At 41.6% G+C, this 27,219-nt stretch overlaps 1 protein-coding gene across 1 annotated transcript in view; it reads right to left on the bottom strand.

Moving 5' to 3' along the window:
• Window positions 1–6,233: 6,233 nt before the first annotated feature.
• xkr6b (XK, Kell blood group complex subunit-related family, member 6b) overlaps window positions 6,234–27,219 on the bottom strand; it is a 39,676-nt gene continuing 18,690 nt past the window's right edge. Inside the window, exons 3-4 of the mRNA XM_063902437.1 lie at window positions 7,957–8,153; window positions 6,234–7,204 (exon numbers count right to left, since the gene is read on the bottom strand). Coding sequence (XP_063758507.1) covers window positions 6,234–7,204; window positions 7,957–8,153 — 1,168 coding nt within the window. The remainder of the gene's footprint in view (window positions 7,205–7,956; window positions 8,154–27,219) is intronic.

Genomic DNA, 27,219 nt, shown 5'->3' with positions numbered 1-27,219 from the left:
GCAGGTAAAAAAATGTCCTTACACCTTCATTTAAACTGTTGTTCCAATGTGCCAACTACATTCCATAATCATTATTGTTGGCAGGCTAATTTGCAAAACTGATTTGATGTATTGGAGTCATGTTAAAAGAACTTAAACAGCTTTAGTCAAACTACACCGGTGTTTTCACTCATTGTCCCTGATTAGACCTTCCTCAGATTGATTGTCATCTCTCACTGTTTTCACTTTCATTATTCCCATTAGTGCATCCGTTTGTGTGTTTGGCGTTCTCACAATAATCCCCAACCTGAATAGGTATACTCAAATTAAATGAAAACACCTGTGTGGGTGTGGAGGCTTTTTATCTGATTAATATACCCATCAGTGGCTGGAGTGCACAATTACTGTGTGTAGGCTCACACCTTACATCTCTGCATCTGCCTTCATATGTTGAAATGTGAATACAGTACTAAAATGTTGCACTTTCAAATACTATATTTATTTTTCTCTTCTGGGATGAACAGTCTGATATATGAATCTACAGTAAGGCTTAACATTACATTTTCAGCATAATATTTCTCTTTTCATCTAAAAACCAAAACATACAAAAGAACTGTAGCACCATATGTTATTAATAATATTCATATTGTTCCCAAAAAAAGGACATCAGTTTTGCTTTTTTTTTTAAGAACAGGGATTCCATTAAACAGTGTACTTACATGTTATATTCAACAACAACAAAGAAACCATTCCTTTTATGCTCTCAGTTACAACATTGGTTGTATGAGTACACTTCTTTAAAGATGCTACAGGTTGTAGCAAATTTGCTTTCTGACATTGTGCCAACATTTGGAATACCCTGCAAAAATAATAATGGTCTAAGGAATCTCCTGATTTGTGAAATACACCAACAAGCTAACACAATCTAGAAATTGATTGAATATAAACAAAACATTATTTCCCAACACCTTTTGATAACAATTTCAAAAATCAGCAGCAATTAATATAACAACCATAGTCGCTTCATTGGAATATCAAATCCATTTCAAACAAAAATATTACAGCCAATTCTACAATAACAACAAAAAGTAGATACACACAGATTAAGGACATATAGATGACAGGAATTTACAACACAGCAATCACGTTCTATTTTTTTTAAACCCAAACTCCAGTAGCAGAAGTACATTTGAGAACCTGTTTGTCTGCCAACAAGATGCATTTATCATCTGCCAGTTTCATTCTCTCAGAGAAAAGAAATTAAAAAAACTCCTAGTGTAGATTGAATCATAGTAGAATAAAAACATACTCTATGCTTAACCCAGTCTATTAAACATTGTATGCAGAGTCATTTGTTTTTTGAGCAGGTTGAGAAATCAAAATGGCACCATTGAGAGTTGAAGTCTGCTGTAAACTATGTGGCTGTAAGGTGCTAGCGCTCGAGCATTTTGAGACTGCCAGTATGTGTGGCGCAGGCCCTCGCAGTCAACCGGAAGGCTATGCTATAAAGAAAGCTAAAAAGTGGACTGCCGTCCACAGTAGTAGCACCTTTTTAAATGTATTTATTCAGCACCAGATTATTAACAGAAATCAAAACGGAATCAAAAATAAAAGAAGAAAATGCACCATTTTATCATCTGAACATACTGCTCCAGTGGTCATGACACAAAGGTACAGATTAAAACCAAGTGACCACAAACACTACAATGACCTGCTGCTACACATTAATGCAGAAATCAGAGGGTTTGTTGTGCAGTCGAGAGCACTTACATGCTAAATGTTGAGGGTCACCTCACAATGACTTCCAAAGGCATGCTGGGAGGTGGTAGGAAAACAAGAAAATGAGGTTATTTAAAAGTGAAATAGTGATCAGGCCTGTTAATCCTTACATTGTAAGAAAAATGCAACATAAGTATGTTTTTTTTTTGCGCATTTTGTCATCATTGATTCTCTTGTTTAAATCCAACTGCAGGCATTATTGTTTTGGCTAGAGGATGTATTTTTCACACAAGACAAACGACACAGAAACTTTACGTCTTGGCACCACAAATCATTCATCATTGCAAGACAGAAGAAAATGTAAAGGCATAGACAAAAGTACAAAACAATCATTGACCAAATCGCTCGTTATCGTGGCTGGCATCTGTTAAGTTTCCATCAAACAGTCCAAAACGACTGCTTCACAGCTCAGTCTAAACTGCTAATTGTGACTTGCTGAATTAACTGGGGCTGTTGTATTTCAGCTTGCTCCAACGTAATCGAGATGAAGAACCCTAAGTTCAAGTACAGAAAGTGTTTAGTATTGCCTAACTTCTCCTCCCATGTATTTGACATACCCACCACTTGGTTCTTTCACTCTGTTATTAGTTGTAACACTGTAACGAGGAAACAGTGCAACTGTGGATGTCAACTTGGATGAAACAGTAAGATTAAATGGAGTTGTCAAATGAGGTGACAAAATTGGGAACTTGGCTTGATTTGGTTTGGAGAGACAGACAGGAAGAATATTGTTTGGTGTTGTCACCCTCTTGATGAGTGGGCTGGCACATGAAACAAGTAAAGAAAAAAATTGGCATTGTTGTTTGCGGGCCTGGCTGCCATGGCTGGATTGAAGCACCCAAAGTAACAAGGCACAACAAGGACTGAGTAGAACAAGCGTGCTGCTCAAACGCTCTTGCTGTGTTGTGGCTGTTGAAGGATGTGGACTTGTAACCTGACAGGAACAGGGGATTTCTTTGTGACCTTGTTTACATTGTAAAGTGTGGCGGTCCAAATATTATATTTTATAGTTGCGGTTCCCAGGGTTAAGGTTAGGGTTAAATGCAACCCTTGTGTAGCTTAGCTTTTGACACCTGTGTATAATTTAAGGAAAACAATAAAATACTAAACTAAAACCGACTTATTGGGCTTCAAGCTAAACTGTCTAACTATATACTGAATGTGGCAATACTATGATTGTTCTGTAGAAATAAGTAAAATATACTGCATGTTTCATAAAAATCTAGACTTGTACATTTAGACTCTTCATATACTTAATTAAAATGAACTGTAATTACGTGTATTCTCATGACACAGCTAAGCAAGCATAAATACTATGCATTATACGACATTAAGCACCAATAGATGTAATGCAGACAGTTGTACATAATCTTGGTTATGATAATATATAATACCATCCTCCCACACAAACACACCTGCACAAAAATGATTGAATCACAGTGTATTTGCACCTGATGTGGACTTGTGTCCATGTCTGTAAAAGGTCAGCAGTGTTTCGAAAGGATGCACCATACGCCAGGCAGCCAACTACCACAAAAAACTGCCCAACCCCCCCCAGCAATAATAAGAATGAGCAACCATTCCCATTAAAACAAATGCGCAAACCATACTTTAGTGGTACAATCCCAACCACGTAGTGGTCCAGGATGCAATTTTGTAAGGAAAAAGTGGAGGACATGCCTGGGGATGAGAACTGCATTGAGACACCCCTGAGTCAGCTGGTTTAGTGGTCTTGTTTGTTGGTCCTGAGGAACCCCTGTATTGGCTGTTTTGCTTAGTTTTTTTTTTAAAGTCCAACAATACTTTTTTTTAAACATTAATTGGCTAGCTATTAACATGGCTGTTCATTCACTACAACAAAGAGAACTACTGGCTACTATGGTAAACAATGAACAACTTGGTTGTTTGCATACTCATGTATATCAAAACATATGGTTTGTTGGATGTTTGCTCCACCCTAGCTGACCCAACAGTTATTGATTACTCAGGGCTGGACATTGCTTTAAGCTGAAGGGTGGCAGACCCTGGATGTTGAAGCTCTTGGTTATGGCAGTGTACCTCATTGCATGTTCTCATACCAGGATCTCCAGTTGTTCAGCCTCAACCCCTTTGTTCAGTTACCAGAAAGTGTGAGAGTGTGTTATGGGAGTGCACCAAGGCCCAACAACGCAGGGATTGGGAAGAGGGCGGAGCAGCAACCGAGGATGGAGCCAAACTTTCGGCGAGAGGACAGAACTGTGGAAAAAGGCTCAGGAGATACACATGACAAGCATGCATACACACCACCACGCAGTCACACTTACAGTAAATCCCAAACACTAACTGTAGGTTGTACAGCACGTGCTAGCAATGAAACGCCCATCTTTCTCACCCAAGCATATGAAGAGTCATACACCGTAAATCAGTTAAGGCTTTTATCACGTTCTGTCCTCATGTTCTTTTCCATCCCTGGCAAAAACCCCCTCTCACCTTTGGTCTAGACTTAACGTGGCATCTGCCTTTTACAGTACGATGTTAGCAGGCACATTTGGCCACAGCTAAGCAGAAAGCCAGTGAGCCAGGAGAAAGGAATCTCTACTTTGCGTAGGGCTCTTGGTCATCCCTGGTTGGGTGCATTTGTACTAATGCCTGATACTAACGTCATGCCAAACAATGTAGAAAACACACAGTATATATTTGGATGAATCATTGAATAAATAGATACAATTGGAGTATGAAATGCATTCATTTTTAAATAAATTGTTTAGTAGCCCTCTGGAAGTTTTAGTCAAACTCCTTTGACCTAGAAGGCATATTTTTTAAATACTTTATTTCATTATTGTCATAAGTAAATACAGTGGTCGTCCCAAGTGTATCTGTAGTGAAGAACTCCTGCAGGTTCAGCTGGGAGATGTTGTGTGTACTCGCTACACAGCAGGCCTAGAGATGTTCAGTTTTAGCAAGGACTCATTCTACTGGTTCAAGGGGGCAGATAAGATGGAAAGACAGTCCTGCAAGATGCGATTTGGCTTTGTTTCAACTGCACTAGCAGATGCCAAAACAGTTGACCTGTACACCCATATTAGAGAATAACCTCTTGAGGGCACACTGATGCTGAGGAGTATAACTTTTAACACTGCACTGCACAACAATTGTTGTTGTGTAAAAAAGTTTGTGTTCTGGCAAAATATAGTTATGTCAATGACTATAAATGTGGACACAAATACGCACTGAAGTATAATAGCATAGAAATATCTTCTCATAGTTGTCTTTTTTTTCAAGAACTCATTACGAGTCTTTGCACCCAATAAGCATATATTAATCAACCCTTAACATTTGTTGATTAGAAAACAAAATGGGGAGGCTGTACTTTCTAGGATTCAGAAGGGAATGGTGGAGGATTCCTTGAAGGCTGTCTTTGCACTTCAAACGAAAATGTGTGTAAACACATTTTTACCCTTCTACCTTTTACTAAACACCTACAATCTTTCAATCTTTAAAAAAGTCTTTGGAATGTTTAAATTATGATATATCCACCAATTTAGAAAATGTTGTGCTCATTTCAATTACATTCTACATTCCTTACATTGTGTTTTCTTTCATATTTGTGCTGTCACAACTGGGGGCAAAAATAACTGTCAGGCAAGCTGTTCCAGTTTGCCTCCACCGGAGGGCAGTCTGCACTGTAAAAATTAAATATGTGGGTGGAACTGATTGAAGGTCGGTGTGCTTCTTTTTCCTTCCATACATGATGCGATTATGATTAAGGGTTTTGAACAAAAATAGTACGGCCAGGTTCCACTTGAGCCGCTGCAAGCTCACAGAGGGAAAATCCATTGTGAAGTGCTTCTCTTGGACATATCTTTGATTGTGTCCTTTTTGTTATTTACAGTATCGTAATAGAAATTTCAGTGCTTTCCAATTCATGGGCTAAGGAATTAGTAAACATTATCATACAGTACGATCATTTACATAAAGAATGGCAGTAAATGTTGGGATGTGCAAAGACCTGCCTCCTTTGAGACTCTCCTCCATCATTCCCATCAGGCTTTGCGCCAGTCCCATGTCACAGGGACATACAATATGCCCTTCACAAGTATTCACAGGTTGAATCACCAATACAGTATAATGCATTAAACACATTTCATAATGAAACATTCATATTTTATCTACACACGCATACAGAACCCTCCTATATCAATGTAGAGGGATTTATATGATTCTTCTGTATATATCACAGATACTGGAGGTTCATCATTTTATCTCTGTACTGTATGTTTTTTTTCCAAAAATAAATCATGGTTGTGTGTTTAGACCGTCTTGACACACATCTCCTGCAGGAAAATCGAATGATCAGAGAGGAGAGAAGGAGAGAGCAGTGTGTCAAATGGAAAGAGATAATATCTAGAGAAGAGGAAGAGAAGAGTCAAAGAAAGGAAAAGTATGTGCATTGTACTGTGTAAGAGGAGATGACAGAACTGTGGGAGAAGATGCCTTCAGAGGGAAGATTCATACTGCAGGAGTTCATAAAGAAGTGGACCGTCCCTATACCTGATGCCCACTGCGTTAGGGCTAATGTACTGCAGCACATTTATGGTCCTGCGCAGGCGCCGGTCCACAAAGTGTGCATCCCAGGCTGGGTAGCGTTTTCTGGGCATGTCTATCTTAATGAGAGGACCCTCGGGCTGGATGGGCCTGCCAGCGGCATCCACAGGCTCTGTGGACCTCACCTGGAATACTGGTAGGCAGGTGTCCGTGGCTGTTTCATCTGACTCCTCGTATTCCCCTGCCAAACCCCGTGTGGGGGTGGCCTGAGAACCACGCGGTCCGGGTGTGGGAGCCATGGGCTCAGCCTCGGGGGGTAATGGAAGGCCCCAAAGAAGCTCAGCGCAGCATGAGCTGGCCAGCACCCTCAACCGGGGACCCATGGGGTGTAGGACCCCGTAATAGAGAACCATACAGCCCACACCTGAGGCAAAGCACAGGAAGACACCACAGAGGGCAAAAGCGGCATAGGCGTCAGTGGTGACTGGGTCACGATACGCATACCAAAGGAGGCTTAGGATGGCATTTTCTAACAGTACTACTGTATAATAGGTTACCATTCTGTACCGCGTCCGGCCCTCGCGTACATTGAACCAACAGAAGACATAGACCACGCCCACCACCATGTTGAACAGTACTTCCTCCCACTTGGACATGCAGAAGTCGGTGCCGCCATGGATGACCCAGAAAGCCATGGCACACCAATGGACCACCACAAAAATGCCAAAGTAGATGTGGAAAACCGAGGCAAATAGGGCAAGGGAGATCACCCGTGAGGAGATGGTAAAAAGGCGCCAGAACAGATGCACCAGGGCACCTCTGTAACTCATGCTCTTCTTGTCGTCACGTGAATCACGCAGAAGTTTGTGGTAAGATGCTAGCACCCAGGCCAGGGACAGGAGGGAGGACATGGCTGAAAGACCTGTGAATATAGACGGAGAGAGAGTGTGAAAGGAGAGAAAGACTAAGAATGAGACACACTGACATGCTGTGAGATGGGTTTTAAAAGCACCAGAAGTTTCAAGAAAAATCCTGTTTTTATTTCTAGTATAAAGCATAATCCAAAGAAAAATACTTTTATCTTGACTTGGCTGGCGCTCCACTTACAGTACATTTCATTTCAGCCAAAGCAATCCATCACATTTTAGAAAGCCATATTATTACCAAGATCATCATAGGTCATTCAGTCAACAACAATTCAGTTTCCTTAGGACTGGTATAACAGTAGAGACAGCACATATGTCAGAGCAGTAACCTGCTACATGAAAAATGATAGAGGATTATCTGCAGAGCAGCAGCATGGTGCCTCTCAGCAAATGTATTGATGGCATTTCTATAGACACCCAGACAGGGGAAGGTATCGCTTCTTATGATTGAATTGCCTTCCTTGGGGAGCTGTTTTGCACGTGGAAACTGGAATTGTAAAAGAGGTTTAAAAAATGATGAATGTTTGAAATTGTATACAATGGTGGAGAATACTGCTCACTGTAAATAAAGTGATATGTGAACTTCACAGAAAATGAATTGTCAGTTTAAAATATGGAACCATTTCAGCCTTACGGGACAACAGTATGATGTAATGCACAAAAGAAGGATATGATAGATGTCTTGAATAAGACACACACATAATGAGAGTGGTGTGTTGCCTGTATTGTGACATATGGAAGTCCTTACACTGGAGCCACTCAGCATTGTTGCTCTGGATCATAATGCAGAGCTGCAGCACCAGCTGAGGGGCGCTTTCTAAGAAGGTCTCCAGCAGTCGCAGCATGTTGACATCAGCATACTCGTACATCATAGCCCAGTAAAAACGCCGCTGGTTCTCCTTCTGCCTGTGACTCTGTATACCGAGGTACATGGTGCGGATGTACCTGCGTAGAAGGAAGGGCGGACAGTTAGACAATTTGATAACATGTTTACCTTATTGACACAACAGGCACAGGAACAATATTTAAAATGTCTGCATCACCTGCACACGGTTGAGTTTTGAGAACCTTAGCATACTTAGTCTCTATCATTTTTAGTAGCACAAATAAATATTGTAATTTACATTCATAACGGATAAAGATATTCACATCTTTACCAAGGAAATTAATATTTAATTAAAAAAAAACACATATTAACACATAATCTTTGATAAACAAAAACACATTGCAGGAAGCTGTGGGGATAAAACTGAAAGAAAAATAAAATAGAGACAAAGAAAAACAATGTAGTACAATTTAAATGAGTAAGAAACCATCCTTTACTATTCTACACATACTCGAACTATACTCCTGTCAAACCAACTAACTACTTGCATTTCTTTGCAGCTTTATTCCACAATATCTGGCTTTTGTAACGCAGCTACAACAACACTTAAACATTTTACTATCATCTTTTTGATCCGCAGTAGGCATGGCAATGATCATTCTCACCACATGACCCTTATTGTCAGCTGTATGGGCTATTTTCATGATTTGTGTAGTTTCATAACGGTGAAGTGATTCTGGTGAAGCCATGGAAGTGCTGGGTAATGCAGCTGAGGAGGGACGGCTAATTGAATCAAGCTCCTGTTGCCATCCAAGCTGTACCACTGCTTTGATGGCATTGTGTACTGCTGGGCAAACATGTAATGGGCCCGGGGCTGTGATATAGCTAATTAAGATCATAATCTTCAGTGGGTATGGATTAAGAAAATGTAACGCTGCAGTCGAAGCCGCCCATTAAACATGAATGGAAGAAGACTACAAGTAATTATGAGGAAAACATTTTGCAGAATCTAAGCCTTGGAAGGAAAGATCCCAAAATCCTCAGTAAAAACATCAATCCATCCAACTCCAAAGAATCAAGGCAACAAAAAGAAGTAAAACTGCAGCTTGGCGGTGTTTTACCCTCTCTAATGTGTAAACAACTTCCGCTCTTCAAATATGTTAACTCAGAGAGAAAACAATCACTGAAACCGTTACGACAGTTAGAGTTATCTTAAGAGTGGATTCAGACATTTCTTATTGTGTTGTAACCGCAGGGCCTATCTGCCTGAGCTGGCAGAGTAGCCAAATAAATCCTCCACTTGATGTGAAGGCAGTCAACCGAGGACAATAGTGTAGCAAGGACAAAAATAAACTAGACAGTAGCACTCCCCAAAACAAATTGAGAGGCCATTGATCTAAACTCAGTTCCTAAGAGTGAGACAGAAATCCACTGCAGCATAGCAAACAAAGACACAAAATGCTTATGAGCGGTTTTCAACATAATTAGCTTCTGCATTAGCTATTGGGAAAGAGATTACTGCTTAATTTGAAATGACGTTGAGATCAGTGCCATGCAAAGAATGCATCATCTAGTCGGGTCTGATTGCTTTTTGTTAGTGCTTAGATTGAACCACTTCCTACTCACAGTACATACAATACAACTCAGTAGACCTTCAGCTAAATGTGATAATGGGGGTGTGAAATACATCTGGTACACATGCAAGGGGGAGGAAATTGCTCCTCTCCCATTGTTTCACTTGAGCTCACAAAAAATTAAAGCATATGTCGAGGTTTATACCTCAACAATGATATTTTTTTTTTATTGATGGTTGGGTGGGGGCTTAGATAGGATAACTTTCATGGTTGTAATAGTTATAGCTATAGATGTGACATTATCATTTAGTATAGTTATTTTTTCTGTGATCTTTAATACTTATTTCATGCATAAGAATATCAGAATGGTTTGGTGAGAGATCCGCAAAAAGACTTATAAAAGTGACTAATATATGTAAATATGATACTTGTGCACAATGACTCGAAATCTAAATTCAATTGGTCTTATTTTCCACATCAAAGCTCCCTAGGCTTTCATTTTCTTTTTCTGGCAATGTTGGCAAACCTCTACATAGTCAACTCTGTCAGTCAGTTAGCTAAAGGACAGCCAGTGTCCCTCAATTTTTGAACGAAACTGAACAAAGGAATCAATGGAGGAAAAACTCCCACATACAGCAACTGTACCCCCAATATTTGTTTGGAAACTTGATGACACAAAGATCTGCCTGTCATATAGACAGTGAATAACAACCATTCACATGTTTTGTCAGACAGTTATTATCCACACTAGTGTGACAAAACAAACTCAAAATATCCCCCGAGGAGGATCTACTCTGTCCCCCGCACTTCTCTGGCATCATTTACTCACTGAGCCAAACCTGCTAATGCATGCAGTAAACGAAAATAGAGAAAGCTCTGGCTGGGCGAGGGAATTTAGGAGCAGGAACGGGTGGTCTTCCTCGGGACAGTGGACAGAAGGGACAAGAGAGGAGGCCAAATGGACTGAAGTTTTTTGGGATCAATAGCTCTGGGCTGTAAGAAGCCCCATTATATCCAGAGGTAAAGGCTGGCATTCCGTGACATTTTCAGTCGGACTGGTAAATGTCAGAAGAAGCAAGTCAACTCCTCTCTCTCACTAATGACATGCCACGGAGACCTACACAGACTTTTTGTCTCCATTCCCGCTATTTCCATTAGTCTGTGTGTTCCAGTGATGCGTCTCACTGGTGTGTAGTGCCTCTGTCAAAAAAAGTAATTGTCATGGTCTCCATAGATGTCTCACTTTGAAAAAACAACCTTACAGTCATGTGAGCTGCTCTGTGAGGCAGTAGCTACCGAGGAACAGCTGTGCTTTGAGCTAAATGCTAATGGCAGCATGCTTCAATGCTCTCAACTGCAAGGCTTACATGCTGATGTTCAGCAAGTGTGAAGTACAGCTGCAGCTGATGTGTGTCATTTCATTTTGCAGGTACGTATATCTATAGTATTAACCAAACAGAAACGGCTCTACATGACAAGTTGTTCAAATTCATCCAGTAGCAAATTATTTTTAACCGTTGATTAGATACTAAACGTAATGGTGGCGCTAGAGTAAAAATCATAGAATTACTAAAGTCAAACTAAATGCTGAGAGACTAAGGGAGTCACCAAAATCAGTTGTCTGGGCATCAAAGGTGTTTGTTCCAAATTCATTGCCATCCACTAAAATACAGATGACAATGCAATTCCTAGAGCCAGGTTGCTAATGTGGCTAGGATATTGATATTTGATTTGCTCTTTCCTAAACACTGGCTTAAGATCAGCAGTGCACACTTGAATTCTGTTATTGCCTATTATTTATTTTAAACAAACCTACAGGAGCTTACTGTACCTTCCGTTGGTGCAATAATCTACACTTCCGCTCTGATATTCATTCAAAAAAACGAAAAAAAGTATGGTTTCCAGTACACTTTACAACCGGCCCTTTCATTTGATACCAGGCTACACTTTATTAGTTCTTTTTCCCATTGTTTCAGCAAAAAAAAATGTGTGCAGTCAAACACTTTGGGTTTTCACAGCTGTCATAAAAATCTGAACTCACTCCATCACATTCCAACACACACATAGCGCATGCCTTAGCAAGAATCGTACACACCCTATGATTGTGATGCACACGTCTAACACTCCCACTGTCCCGTTTTCAGATGTAGTAACACAAATGGCTGTCTAAAAATAAGCACACACAAATGCGTGCGTCCACACGCAGTCTTGTCAGTACTGTAGGTAAAAGGGGATTTCCTATCTATTCCAGACACATTTGTCAGATTCTTTTTTTTTGCCTTCCTCCCTTCATCTCTCGGCCATGCACCACTTAGGCTGTGGTCCACTCCTTGATGCTTTCACCCCCCCGTTCCCTTTTAGCTCCATAGCTCCACTACAGAGCTCTTCATGAATTATTTGTGGCAAGATCATAGCGATCGCTCATGGCTCGTTAAGTAACGTACGGATGGCCTAACAGCTCTACGCTGTGCTGGGGTCGTGTTCCAAGATCAGCCGTCTGCCATTGCTGTCAATACACAGCCAACCATACCCCCCCCCCCCCCCCCCCCCCATTTTGAGATGTGATAATGAACCGCAGTGAGCGACACACCATGTGGTACCTTCTGCAAGTTGTTTCTCCCTCTCCTCTTAAGTCATTGACCAATGAGTCATCCAACTACCCTTACACTAATTCCTTGAGGGGGTGGTTAGAAGGATCGCACCGACGGACCCAGCCAAGTTTGACAGCATCTGTCTTCTAAGTCGATCGTGGGAAGGCTCCGCAACTCAGACTGCATTCATATCTTCTCATAAGCTGATTCACAAGAAGATCACTGGTACCATTACAGCAGCATGGAGCAGAGCTTATGCATTGGCTGTTAACAGGTGGAGTCCAACAGAACGCTAAGCATGGGGGACACATAGCATACACAAGGCCTGAGGGTTTATGAAAAAGTGTGTGTGTGTGTGTGTGTGTGTGTGTGTGTGTGTGTGTGTGTGTGTGTGTGTGTGTGTGTGTGTGTGTGTGTGTGTGTGTGTGTGTGTGTGTGTGTGTGTGTGTGTGTGTGTGTGTGTGTGTGTGTGTGTGTGTGTGTGTGTGAGAGAGAGTGAGTGAGGTGGAGTCGATGCCAGCTGCGATGAGTCACACCCTGAGTCACTCAGAGGGGCTGCACATCGACTCTCAATGAGGTCTAAACCTCCTTTATCAGGGAGATTTAACTGTCTCCCTCTTTTGCGTCTCTGCGTCTTTGCTTCTTCTGCGTCTCTCACTCTTTTCATAAGTCTTCCTAACACCCTGCCTTCATTGCAGGACAGAATTCAATTTCTGTCTGTGGAGATTTTTCTTCTTCAATACTGACTTTTTCATGAGGAAATTGGTGGAGGGTGTGTGGGAGTGCGGTTACAGCAGGTACTTCAAATAATTGGCTAATCGTTTTATTCTCTACCTGTTCTGTTTGGCTTGTGGTTTTTAAATTCATTGCCCAGTTAGATGTTATCGGCAATTCTGTCTATAATGAAGTTTTTGCAGTTTTTGAAAACACACCAAGTTTTATCTTTAGGTCCCATATGAGTTACTGTTGTGATATATAAAATTCATCATTTATTTATAATCTACTTGTTTCCCAATGTCCATGCAATGCCCATATAACTTTCCCAGGATCTAGTGTATAATTTATTTTTCAATTCTTCCCTCTAGCTCTGCACAGCCCTCTGCTGCCCTGAGGGAGTCAGTTTGCTTCAAACTAAACAGGAGGCCAGAGGTAAGAAAGTGTTGAGAATTTAAACTTTTCTTTCTTGTCCTTCAGCTACTCTATCAGGTCTCCTTTTAAGTTGAAATGACCATCATTTTGTAGTAGCAACCTTACCTACTTAGTACAAAAAACACACATAATATTGCCATCTCGTATGCTTTGTTGCAGCCAGCAAAAAATCCTTTTGTGGCTTTCTATCAGAGTATGAATGGGATTGCTCCAGTCTGCTGGAACCTCACTGGGATGGATCACAGATAGCTGGCTTTAGTTTTTCTTGTGATACTGATATTCGGAGGAGAAAGTCATTTCTCACTCAGCCCTAGTAAGGTCAACAGTACGGGTGAGCTGTAGAAAAACTGTCTTGGATTCAGCGTCTTGCTCAAGGACACTATCCTTCACTGCCGTCTCACAAATGTACGATTCTTTCGCCCTTTACAGTGAATGAAAAGTATCACAGCTCCAGCGGGAGCTTAACAGTAATGTTGTGTTCTTCCTCATTTACCTATTTGTGCAGCGCTAAAGCAAACTGTTAAATGCACATCTCTGAATGGTATGCCGTGATGTCTTAAGAAAATGCTAACGTTTATGTATGTCAAGACGAGGGATTTTCTTAACTTCCAGAAACACTTTGAGGCGCAATGGGCTTTCCCTTTAGAAGTGTAGCACTGATCCTACATCAGATATGTCTTTATCCTCCTTATGGCGGTGAAGAGCCCTGGATGAAAGGCTGTCTGAGTGGAGATCTGAGTCCCACAGGCAAGTTAGACACTCACATACAAACACACAACGATCTGTGACCAGCGCCTCTGGGCGATTGCTACGCCGAGAGCTGCTGGAATGCTGAACAGAGATGTGATTGACATGATGCAATCTGAAAGCGATGGGACGCATCAAGCCGAGATGAGAAACGCTGTGTCAAGTTTGCTCCCCCCTGTCAGTTCTTGGAGTGTGTACTGGTTAACCACCTCTGACGTCTTGACTAAATATTATCACTGTAATTATAACACGCCATACGTAAACAACATTTCATGTGGTCTGTTAAGAGAAGTGATTCTTTTGACTCTCGATTAATAACTTGATTACAACCATTGGGGGATAATGGGCCTTTTTCACAGAAAACATGACGGCAATTAATTCAAAAAATGTAAGTAATGCTGGCTGGATTCCATTTATCAGCTGGATCTTGTTATTTAGAGTCAGAGATATTTTCTATTTGGGGAAAATAACTACAATTGTGTCAACAGACTTATGGTTGGATGCAAGCCAGTTCATTGGTTGAAAAAAAATGGTTAAATCAAAGAAAGGGGATAAAGGACAGAGGGGGTAACCATCCTCCATCTTAACAAGGGATAAGGGATAAAACTTAATTGAGTTTAGGGTTAAGGTAAGAAAATTGAGTTTAGCTTACTGACGTTCTAGACAACTTTTACCTCGTGTCAATGTACATGAAGCTGACATTTTTAACCACCCTTCTGGTAGCTAATGAATGTTGTCTTTTATGTGATGGCAACTTAGAATGTTTAATGAGTCCACACAAACACTATCCCCCAGCATGTTTAGTGGCTCTCCTCTACTGTACTCCTTCTCTGTTTCTCTCTGCACAGCCAGTCATTTGTCACCATTAGCAACGGTCCACAGGTACCCAAACTCATTGCACTGTGACCATGTGACATTATCCCTCCTCTTCGACGGGTGGGTAGCAGAGACAAAGGGTAAAAGAAAAAACAGGAGGAGAAGATATGAGATGATAGTGGATAGAGAAGAAAATAAAGGAAAGGACAGGAGAAATAAAGAGGAAGAGGAGTGGACGGTGTAGGTGAAGTCATGTGATCAAGGCCTCTCTGCCTTTAGATAGAGGTCAGCCAGATTGAGGCTGATCTAAGATCATTTGGGGTTATTCTCCAATAATGGGCATGATGCGGATAACGAAGTGCAGATTCAGTGTCAGTGCTAAAGAGACGGGATGTTGTCTTGCCTTTCAGAACAGTATTGATCACTGAGCATTAGCTGCTATCAACATCACTTTCAGATGTGTCATCAAATGAAGGACAGGTTTGATTAAAATGTTGATTTCAAAGATTATAAAACCTCCAAACCTGCCGTAAACTCAGCCTGAACTCTTGCTTGTCACATTTCGCTGAATTTCCCCTGGCAGCATTGTTTGTATGGGCCTAGTGTTTGTTGAGTAGTACATACTGTTGTCCCTTATCGACCAGATGTCACATCGCTTTGAGCGATTGAATCCATTTTCATCAGGAGAACAAAAAGTCTTACAGCACAGAAATATATGCTTCTTTTAAAACTGCAGATTAACCGTCAAAAATCACTATCAAACTAAAGTTACTTTCATTGTGAAATAATATGATAAACGTGGTTTTGGTTATTTGAAGCTGGGTTATCAAATTGTACAAATATCCTCTACAGTTTCATAAAGGATAATGTCCTTAAATGTCTCTTTTATCTGACAAAGCAGCAAAATATCATTTTTGAGTTTAGTGATGTTTAGTATTTTTCTCGACAAATGATTTGTTTCAGCGCTAAAATACACTGAGAACATGAAATGCTAACGTTACTTGATGTAAAATGAACAATTTGAGCTTGTTTCACTCCCTGCATGCTCGGATAACCACCCCTTTCATGTTCCTTCCTTTTAATTTGAGTTTTTTCATGAAATGGGTGGCTGTGGCTTTTTAAAGGTTAATATGTCAGTTACAGTAATATCACTGGATTACTTTCTCTAACACATGGCGCATTACAGCTTGTTCACAGCTCCTCAATCTTAACACACATGAATCACGCTGCTTTGAGACTTCCCCTGTCACTGACTTTACAATATTAAGAAAGGTGGTTATAACAGTAACAGTCACTCTTCTTCTGCTTCCTTAAAATGCTTTCCTTGGAGAGAAATAGCCCCGATAGCCTGAAGTGAAATCTCCCCCTTCCCTTCCTATCACCCTCCATCTCCCCACCGCTGTTGTACTGTTTTGTGGCTGCTCTAACTAGGAGGAAGGGCCAGATTATGTACGGATTAAGAAGAAAAGGCTTGACCCACTTGCTTTTCAAAGAGCGCCAGATCAAAAAAGGGATCGTCTGGAAGCTGGCTCCCATTCAGTATCGGCACTTGTGTTGTGCTGTGAGGGACACTTGAAGCCTGTGTTAGTCGCTCTTAAGACTGTAATTAGCAGGGCTGGTTTATGTTTAAATGCTTCCCTGATTTACCGACTAATTGAAAGTTCTCCGTTTAAATCTCTTTTATCCATGTGAATTTTATCCACCACTATCACATCACTCAAGTTTGATTGGCTTGCTGGCAGGTGAGTGGGCATCAAGCATTTTTTTCAAGCCCGGAAGATAACACAAGAATAAAGGCAAAAGCCAAGTCAGCACACAAGGAGGAAAAGAGGAGGGTTGGGGGTGGGGGTGGGGGGGTTGAGATAACTGCCAAGAAAGTGAAGGAGAGCAAGCGAGAGGAGGAGAGAATAGAGAGAAATGACAGTGTGATGTGGTGACAGAGGAAGTGGAAGGAGGCGAGAGGTGGCAAACTTGGCAAGACAAAGACACAAGGAAAAGATACTAGAGGTAGCGAAAAACCTGGGGAGTGAGAGGAGAGTGAGAAGAGGGGAGTGAGAGAGAATGAGACCCAGGAGGTAAACTAATCACCGAGCACGCAATGCAATTTTCTGGCTCTGTGCCTCCACTCCACCACACTCCTCCCTCCTCTGCTCCCGCTCCCTTCCTCCCACCAACCCTCTTCGTCTCGGGGGCTCTTTTCACTATTCAGCTCACATACACCGTCTCTCGCTCCTCTATTTATCAGGCGCTACCATTTCAGCACCCCCCTCTCCTCTCTCTTAACATTGCCCAGTGATACCCTCCGGGTCCCAAAAATGGATTGACCCACTCTGGCTATCAGCATTAAAAAAAAGAGCTGTAAATGAAGGAAAAGAGTGTTATTAAATAATTACTATCATTTAGTGGTTGATGTTTCATATTAGACGTGTCTTTATGATAAGGTGTTTGTGTGACAAGGTGAATGATGGGAAAATACAGTCACAAATAATATAAAGACATGCCGTCTGTGTGTAGTGTGCCTTTCCCCCCGAGGTGAAGGCATTTAGGAAACGTTTGATAACGCTGCAGCAAAGGTTTGAAAGTGTGTTCAGTCTCTCTCCCGAGAGCGTCGGCGGCGCCTGCCTGCCTGCCTCACTGTTTGCAGCGCCTTGATGATGATGATAGATGTTCACTCCAGACATGCAAATGAAGGAGGTGGCTCCCTAGAACTGCGCACATGCTCTCACTCACAAACGCACGCACAGGCACAGACAAACCAGCACATGCATATGTTTGACTATGATCAAGTCATCCATTGATATATTAATCTTCCTCTTTACGAAATTTCCCCCCCGGGAAAATGCGTAAAGCTCCCACACACAGCAGCCTCTATTTTTTCATTCTGCGCACTTACTTGAGAGGAAGATTTGTCACAGTGTGCTGATTTGAAACATAGTGGCTTTCCCAAAGAGGAGACGTGTGAATGTATCAGGGTAAGTCTCCTTATTGACATGCAGTATATCACCTCATCCAACATCAGTGCCACTGCCGTAGCTTTGTGGCTTATTGGGACACAGAAATACACACTTAGTGAAAAACAAAGCGACAGACTGAAGGATTGATTTCAACAAGCTTATCAAATGTGCACTCTTACATATTCTCCCTGTCAAACATACATAAATATAGAACGTGTGTGCATAGCACAGCCATATCAGGCTTCAGCACAGACCAACATGTCAGTTTCCATAACATGCAGTACACACAACATACAAAGATCACTTGCAATCATATGACTCGTTCCTATTCAAGTGAAAAAAAGGAAATACCCACAATCCCATTTTTACACAAGGCTTCCCACCATCAGACAGTGTCAGTATGGGAAAACCCTGAGCCCTACGCTAACCTGAGGGGATTCAATGACACAAAACATATGTGTGAGCCCCCGACTGCTAGTCACTGACAGGCATGCTGAGCAAAAGCTGTTGTGACAGATCAAAATGTCAGCCTGGCAGGCGCAGGGAGGGAGAGATGGAGGCAGACGGAGAGGGAGAAAGCACATTAAGTGGCCCCCATAACAACTAATCCAGAGGTGCTCTGGCTATGCAGGGTCCTTTAAGGTCACAGACGCGCGCTACTGCAGTCGGACTGCACAGCAGACTAAGGGAGATTTAGTTACTGACAATGAGGCATAAAAATTAGGAGTCATCATAGATTCCTTGAGGAATACACACACACACACACACACACACACACACACACACACACACACACACACACACACACACACACACACACACACACACACACACACACACACACACACACACACACACACACACACACACACACACACACACACAGAAGTGGTGGAAAAAATATATTTCTCCTGCCCATTCCAGCTTTTTCAGCCCTATAAACAGCTTCCTCCCATCACCCAAACACCGGCTAACACAATATGATATAAATCCTCTGAGACAGCAGCCTGGAATTATGGTGTCAGCTTTTTTCTAGTGTGCGTGCGTTAAAAACGCACGCACACTAGAGGCACACACCGACACAACACACTCGGCCAGGATGAGAACTCCTGGGTCTGCTCTACCTTTCTTTGCTGGGGGATGGTGAGACGGAGGATAGAAGGCAAAAAGCGATGTGGGGGGATGGGACCAGATCGATAGAGGTATCCTGGGAACTCTTCCTTTCTTCCATGAATCCATGCAGGGAGATCGGATGCTGACAGGACAAAGACCCCCTTTAGACACCGGATCTAGGCCTCTGCACCATCTGAGGGGACTTCATCAGTTTGAGCAGTCACAAACATCCCTCATGCTGTAATCCTTGTCTTATCAATAAAAGAAGTGTGTGTATGATAGCAGCAGTATCTCCTCGTCCGCGCCTCTGGGTGAAAAGCAAAGGGCTGTGATGTGTGATAAGATACAAACTGTGTGTGGAAATGAGTGATGTAAAGATAACATATCCAGAGGGATGTGTGTGTTTTTTATTGAACAGTTTTTAAGATAGTGGTGTAACCTGGGGTAAATAAATTATGTCTGACAGGCACAAATCTTTTATGTTTACAGTATACATCATGCGGCTTTGGCTGATTAGTCAATACATGACTTGTATACATTATCTTTGCCAGCTGTTGTTTTTAATAGTCAGATGCTTTTTAATTTGAAGTCAAGACGTCTAGTTACAACGTAAACCTCCTAAATAAATCTATTCGCTTATCATAGCTGTGGATTTCAGGCTGGAAGTTAATCAATTGAGCGTGATGACAAAGACAATCACGCGGGGGTATTAGTGATGCAGTTTTCAGTTTATGTCAAAGTACTTTTTAGGCTCCATGAGTCACCCTGTTTTGCTATCTGCCGTTGGTTAAGTGGAAACCTTTAAGTAGAGTTTGTTTGGCTATTATTTTAAATGAACACTGTATTTTCACTCCAATGACGCATACCTTGTTACCTAAAGACTATACTTGTATACCTGAATAGAGCCACGTTCGCTCCATTAAGGCTTGTTTTCCGCATGTCATGTGACAGTGAAACACAATTTGGCCATTACCGCTACAGAGCACTTAAAGTTCAGTGGGTGAACGGAGAGAGAGGGATGGGAAGAAAGAAGAGAGGGTCTGTGGTTGTTTGGATGAGAGATTAAATGGTGTGTGTGTGTGTGTGTGTGTGTGTGTGTGTGTGTGTGTGTGTGTGTGTGTGTGTGTGTGTGTGTGTGTGTGTGTGTGTGTGTGTGTGTGTGTGTGTGTGTGTGTGTGTGTGTGTGTGTGTGTGTGTAAGTAAATGTGGGCAGAGTAAGTGAATGATAGGAATCGGTAAGTAATGGTCAGAGTGAAAAAGATACATCTAAATTGATTTTTTTGTTTTTATAGCCTCAAATATACACACATCATAAAAACATTATCCAAGAAAAGTTTATATCTATAGTACAAGTATATGAGTTTTACCTTAAGTTTCACAGTATCAAATAAACAAATACACATGGATAAACAACATACAGACACTGCTTTAACAACATTGTGTTTTGACAACTATTTGGAGATTATTAGAGAGAGAGAAAGAGAGAGAGAGAGAGAGAGAGAGAGAGAGAGAGAGAGAGAGAGAGAGAGAGAGAGAGAGAGAGAGAGAGAGAGAGAGAGAGAGAGAGAGAGAGAGAGAGAGAGAGAGAGAGAGAGAGAGAGAGAGAGACTCCTGGGAGCTTCTAAGTGATGGTAACTGGACTCCAACATGTTGCAGTCTGGGAAGTCTCCTGATGAATAGGACAGAGGGAGGGCAGCGCAGGAGGGGTGGGAAGACAGGAGAGAAGCTCGCTGCGTAATGTACGGGCCAGGTGCCAAGGTGTCCATTTCATTCACAAAACCCCTGAGCATGTCCAACCTCAGGCAGTACAATCTGCTGCTACTCAGCCCGGGGGAGAAAGGCTTCTCTCATTCCTGCATCTCCTTCCTTGCTTTAATTCTCCTCAGTTTCGCCTTTGTTTTTCTATGTTTAGTTTCCTTTATCATGCTTTGCCCTGCCTTTTTTATTTACCTTTGCACCATGACTTTGGATTTGTGTAAAACAACCAGTCAAGCAGTTGTTGCTTTGAGACTCCCACGCTGACTTCATAAAAATATTTTCCAATCGTAATAAAGTCTTTTGGCACAGAACATATGAAAATGTTAATTATACCTAAAGTCTGACCATTAGCTTTCAGGGCTGTGTGACTGATGTTTTTAACTGCCAATATTACCCCCTTACTTAGGTTACAGCAGACTCTCCAAAATGGAAGAGTGTGGTTTTACAATTTTCATAAAAAGCGTCCAATCCCACAGAAAGCAGCTCAACTAACCCTGACAATGTGGTAATTTGAGTAATGAGCCTGTCTGGTCATCATTTTTGACACAAAAAAAACAGCACATACAGAAATATATTCTTGTAAAGGATGAAACTATTATTGACATCACTTTGGTTGAGATATTGAAGACTTCTCATTTGCAAATTCAAAACACAGATTTAGTATCGTAAAAACATGTACAAATGTGCAGCTTGCAACTTTCCAGTGACATGCAGAAGGTAAATTGGTATTTGAGCCCGCTGATACTCACAAAGCAGACCACAGAAAGTTCAACAAACAGCTGAGCTTCAACATAGATTGGTTGCTCAGGGATAAAGAGATACCTTCTGCATTGCAATGACTCATTACAGTTGTGTGTTTATATACATGTCTGTGGGTGTGTATGTAGGTGTATCAGAAAATACATCTATTGTTTCCAAAGATTACCATTATGTGGGCCTGGGCACATGTTGATGAATATGTATGTGTTAAAGTTAAAAATGCTGTAGATATTCTTGTAGGATAAGGGGTAATGGGTGGGTGGACAACCAACATGGGTTTTGGAAGAAAAGACGCAAGGCTCAACAAGGAAAGAATTGTATGCAGAGTGATTTTGTGATTCTTAAGCAGAAGCTTGGAGCATGACTTAAGGAGTGGGTATGGAGAGAGGAAGATTGGGAGGAGGAGAGGGAGAGAAAGTAGGACAGAGATGTGTGGGCCCTGGCTCTGGAAGGACGGTGGCTCTAATCAGGACCCAGCAGCTGCTATTACTCCAGCGCTCTCTAAGGGAGGCCAGGCAAAATCCTACTCATGCTTCAACATCACGGAGGGAAATCTAAATCTCACAGGATCCTGTTGGAAGCAATGTAAAAACAGAATGTACTCTGTCCTGCTATATTAAGACATGGTGAGAGCTGTACATAATTTGGTATATTGATCTGCAGATGAAGAGGATCAGCGTGGAAGTGATAAGAAAAGCATATTTTCAGCAGTGTACATTTCATCCCAAGTAGTAGATATTGATAGACCTAAGCCTTTTCTCAACAGGCCTGTCAAGCTTCTCAACATGCCGACACTGCATACCTGGGAGTAGAAGTGATGAAACCAAAAATTCTAAAAATGTCAGAGACTGAATCAAACATTGTGGTTATCTGCTCCAAGCTGCAAAAGATGGCATGTCCACTAGCTACAGCAGCAACCGTACCAAGTCATAAAGGCCTGAAAGCATGTCATCAACATACTTTACTGTGTGTGTGTGTGGGGGGGGGGGGGGTCACATATTCAGATTACAAAAAAACACATTGGATGTGCTAGTCCACATCCACTGTGGCTGAAGTACCTGCCGGCACAATGATTAGCCCAGAGACAAAGAGCTTTTATGCATTGTGAAAGTACGAACAAGCATCTAAACAATTATCCAGATTCAATGAGTTGATTTTGAACAGGGGGGACGAAATAATATAGATCCAAGATGAAACTGAAATAAGGGCAGGACTCAGAGAAAGAATTGTTAAAGAAAAGTCCGTCTGCGATTTCAGCACCACGGACAGCGCCATGGACACACAGCACAGTTTGGTTCCTGATGTTTCATGGCCACGACTGACGATATATTCTTTCATGCTCGTTTACTTGCTAGCTTCTTAGGCATAGCTAAAGAAGCTATGGGGGGCGGGGCTGGCACAATGTTAATCAGTTGCAAAACCTTGACCTGCGACACAAGTTATATAGCTGTTAAAATATTTTCATACCAACTTTTATCGGCAAACAAATTGTTTTCATGCAAGGCACCAACGCCCTAATCCCTGCAGCAAACCCTCTAGCAACAACACCCAGAGACACCTCACACTGAAATATTAAACAGCAAATGGGAAGCGACAGTCTCTCGAACACTCAGCACTTTGAAAAACAAGCTGTCAATATGAGCACCCTGGAAGCACATGAAACTTGAAAGAGACAGACAGTTACAGAGATGCAGAAACGGAAAGAGATGGAAGACACGCTGACGTCTTTGTCTCCCCCGCTGTGGACTAAGGTGCTGTAGACTCTGACGAGGAATTGTCGATCTATATCTAAAGTGGATAGCAGAACCAAAGGAGCTACAGTGTGTTCACCCAGGAGGCCATGCAGGGTGAAAAGCCTACAAAATACTTACCTTTGCATTGGCACGCTGCACTTGAATCATTTGGAGAGATGATCGTGAGGTTTTGAACCATGACAATCTTTTATATTACTGTATTGCAAGATTTTCTTCTGACTGAGAGAAAAATGCAATGTAAATCCTCAGCATACGCAACGAAAATCAACTTCCACATTGTTTGAAGACTACAGACAATTGTGCATCCTAATTTGCTGTACAGCCTTATAGCCCTTCTTTGTCCCAAACAGCCTATCGCATTTGTTAGACATTGAAGGAGTTGTATGCTATAATTAAATATTAAGGCTTTTGTTTTGTAAAACCGATCACAAGTTAATTCAGTGATTATTGAATGATAACACATTCTACAGATCTCTATCCAAAAGCCCAATTGTTGAATTCAGGAGTCAATACAACTGATAGCACAATATTAACATCCCTGATAATTGTGTGGGGCACGGTGGGTGTGTACTGTAGGTTGCATCGCATTCTGTGGCATTATGTAGTGTCTTTCAATTAACTGCAATTCAGTCAGACAACTCACGTGTTTCATTAATATGTTTATTAGAAGCAGTATATAGTTTGAGTTTGGCGTCTAGGCTCGGGCCTCATCACTCCACATATTAACATAGAACATTGAGTGATGATTAGATAACTAACCCCCGAGCCTACAGGTGGAAGCTGGGGAAGAAGCTGGGGTGGTGGTGGGGCAGGTGAGCATCGCCAACGTGAACGCAGCAGCAGCAGCAGCAGCAGTCAGGTAAACGCATTAGCAGCGTGGAAACAGCAGTGCAGCAGCTGCATTAGCGAATCAGAGGTAGGCAGATCCAACAGCTTAAATAGAGCGCCAGATTAGGAGACTGTGTTTGGTTGGTTGCAAGTATGACGAGGGGCGTTATGTGCGAATGTATCATTGGTGCTCGAGTTGACTGCTTGAACTAGCTCGCAGGCTTCGCCCCATTTTCAGTATCCTCCGTATTACCAATTGAATGTTTTTTTTGGGTTAGGGTGTGAATTCAGCTATCTAACCTTAAGTCCTACTACTCCAATAATAACTCCACATCATCAAGGATTAGGGTTAGGATTATCATCAAGAATCTTAAACTATCCCCGAGAACCTCTCATAAAAAGATATTTTATGAAAAGGCTGATCTTCCCTCCATTAGAGAAACACAAAAACGTCCACCCTTTGGTAAAACTTTTAGTCGTTATCAGTGTACAGAAACAAAATCCAACATGGCCCCTAATTTGAACCAAAGTCAGTGTCTAGATTTTGCTTAATCAAATTACCACACAGCAAACAGGAGGCAAGCTCGTAACCTTATTTCCTTGTTGGTGTCTCATTATATGAATTCCCACTGTGCCAGGTTTGTAAAGCATCCAACAACTAAACATCTGGGGGTGGATAATTAGCCAAAGTGCATGCGTATCGTTGTTGCACCCAGGTCACCTCCCCAATTTACATCAGACCACATCAAACGGCTGCATCTCAAGTCTGTGACACACTTCCATCAAAGGCAGCACTCAAGAGAGAGACACGTCTTCAGAAAGGCTCAATATGCCACGGTCGAGTTGCATACCTAAAACAGGCCAGGATATAAGCAGCATTACGCACACACCATGGCCCTCACACACATACACACAAAGTAAACTGCTGGAAAAGGGCCCAAGGTTAGGAAAAAGAAACACACACAAGTTGTATTCAGTAACAACAAACAGGACTCTTTGCAAAATAATGCAGAACAGTCTACGGCTGAATATATATATATGCAGCTTATAAAGTTTCTCTAAAACCAGAATCCTCCCTGTACATCGGCGCTATGACAGGAACATTCACCTTGAAGATTTACGTGCATCCTCAGAGGCTCATGTTTTCTTGGCTTTCCTATTTTTACTGTATTCCGCACGGTGACTGCCTGTGTCAGAGAGCAAGACAAGGCAGTGTTGACTTCAAACAGTCTTGTCCCATCGAACAACACTTCACATGTCTGCCAGCTCTACCTTTGAAGCACCCCGGATGGAGCATGCTCAGTTGCGCTCAGTCAATAAGTCATTATTGGTGACTTTAATGGCAGTGGCTCATCGTGTAAGGTTGTGCACTGGCCCACAGTCAGACGACGGACCACCAATGTGCCACTCTGTACACTTCATCTTACAGATCCAAAGGATAAACAGGAATGAGAAATGTCTTTGGCTTCCATGTTATCTTCTGCTCATAGACTGAATATGAGAAGTAGACATACAGTATAGTAGTCACCGTGATATCATCCATTTGTGTGTGGACTGCGGTTTGATGACTAAAGTTTGGCATTTTGGCTGTCGTTATGTTATTGCCTACACAAATAAAATGAGAGGATGCTGTTTTTAGGCAACATGAATGTTACAATTAACTTGAGAGAGTTCAAGTTTTACCACGCAAAGGCAGACAACACCCAAACTGGACAATACTACTGGTAGCGACCTGTCAATCACAAGTTAGTCCCGCCTCAAAGCATGTCCTGTTTTACTATCTTGATTACTTGGAAGGGGTCTATAGTTTACATAATGAACATCATTCAGCACTGATTGAGAATTTATCAGGACATTTTTATAGGGGATAAATCAAGTGAGAAGTAGGGTCATTTTCTCAGTGGAGTTGCCTTTGTTTTAGCATCATTATTTTGTGCCTTTTTTTTGTTTTTACAATATAGACATGAGGGGACTTTCAAAATTCAAGTCTGGTAAGTCTGGCACTCCCCCCCCCCCCAAGTAGGTCAATCTATTAAAATCTTTGTAAAGATCACCGTCATCCCTACAGAAGCATTCATGTGAAAAGCATTGACACATCCTTAGTTATGTTATCTAACCTTTTACTACTACAGGAGACCTGCCCTTGTGAAGTCGTTACTATCTTACAAGTGCAATAATTCAAGGCCAGAAATTAAACAAATAAAGAAAGGAAGACCTCACACTGCAGCCAAGACAGGAATAGCTTTAACCGGGTCGAGTCTCGCTGTGTAGACATTGGAAAAAGATGTGATGGCACGATTTTAAAGCAAAAACTCACAGCAAGATCAGTAGGTAATCATGAGGCCTGGAGACTGAGATCAAAAACCTCTATGCATACTTCATGGGCAGAGAGAGGCTTTAAAAAGTCTCTTTCATGGCTCCTCTCGTTGTGACCCACTCTGAACCCGTCTGTGTTTTCAAACTTCAATTCCTTATTTCTTTGCTTTCTGCTCTCAGTACTTTTACCCAACTTTTATTGTGGCTTTTATTTTAACAGACACTGACATGAAAAACCTGCCAGTGCAATGACAAAATGCTATGTCGCTATTCTCTTTTCCTTTTCTTTTTCGAAGAAGCAAACTAACAGCATATATTTCATATTTCTGTAGAAAGGAACAACATTATGGCTCAACAAGTTATGACATTAATGTCAACGATTTGACCCAAAATATGGGGAACGATAGGACTACTAACCCTTGTTTTGTACATTGATCAGCTTTTTGTTTTACTTATCTAAAGATAATGATTGTGTCCTGTGTTTAGTCAATGTACATAATCCAATCCTTGTGAGAATGGAGGAGGATGCAAAGCGTCCATTCTCTTTTAAGTATTTCAGTATACAGACAATGAGACTTGCTCACTTATTAGCGTTTATTCATTCGCGTTTCAAACACAAGACAGTCTTGTTAAGGCTCTGGCTTAAGTTAATTCATGTTAAAAGGAGCAACAATGGTACACATCCAGGGCCTTTTTCTCGAACAGTAATGGGCTGAATTGGAGAATATCCATCCTTTTTTGGCAGTCAGATAAGACTTTTCTGTGCAGGCAGCCAATGTGTTTGAAATACTACTTCCCCAACAATTAGCCAAGAACCTCATACTTG

The sequence above is a fragment of the Eleginops maclovinus genome, chromosome 15 (assembly GCF_036324505.1).
Source record: "Eleginops maclovinus isolate JMC-PN-2008 ecotype Puerto Natales chromosome 15, JC_Emac_rtc_rv5, whole genome shotgun sequence".
Classification (NCBI taxonomy): domain Eukaryota; kingdom Metazoa; phylum Chordata; class Actinopteri; order Perciformes; family Eleginopidae; genus Eleginops; species Eleginops maclovinus.
This window is presented reverse-complemented; position numbering and strand designations above follow the sequence as displayed.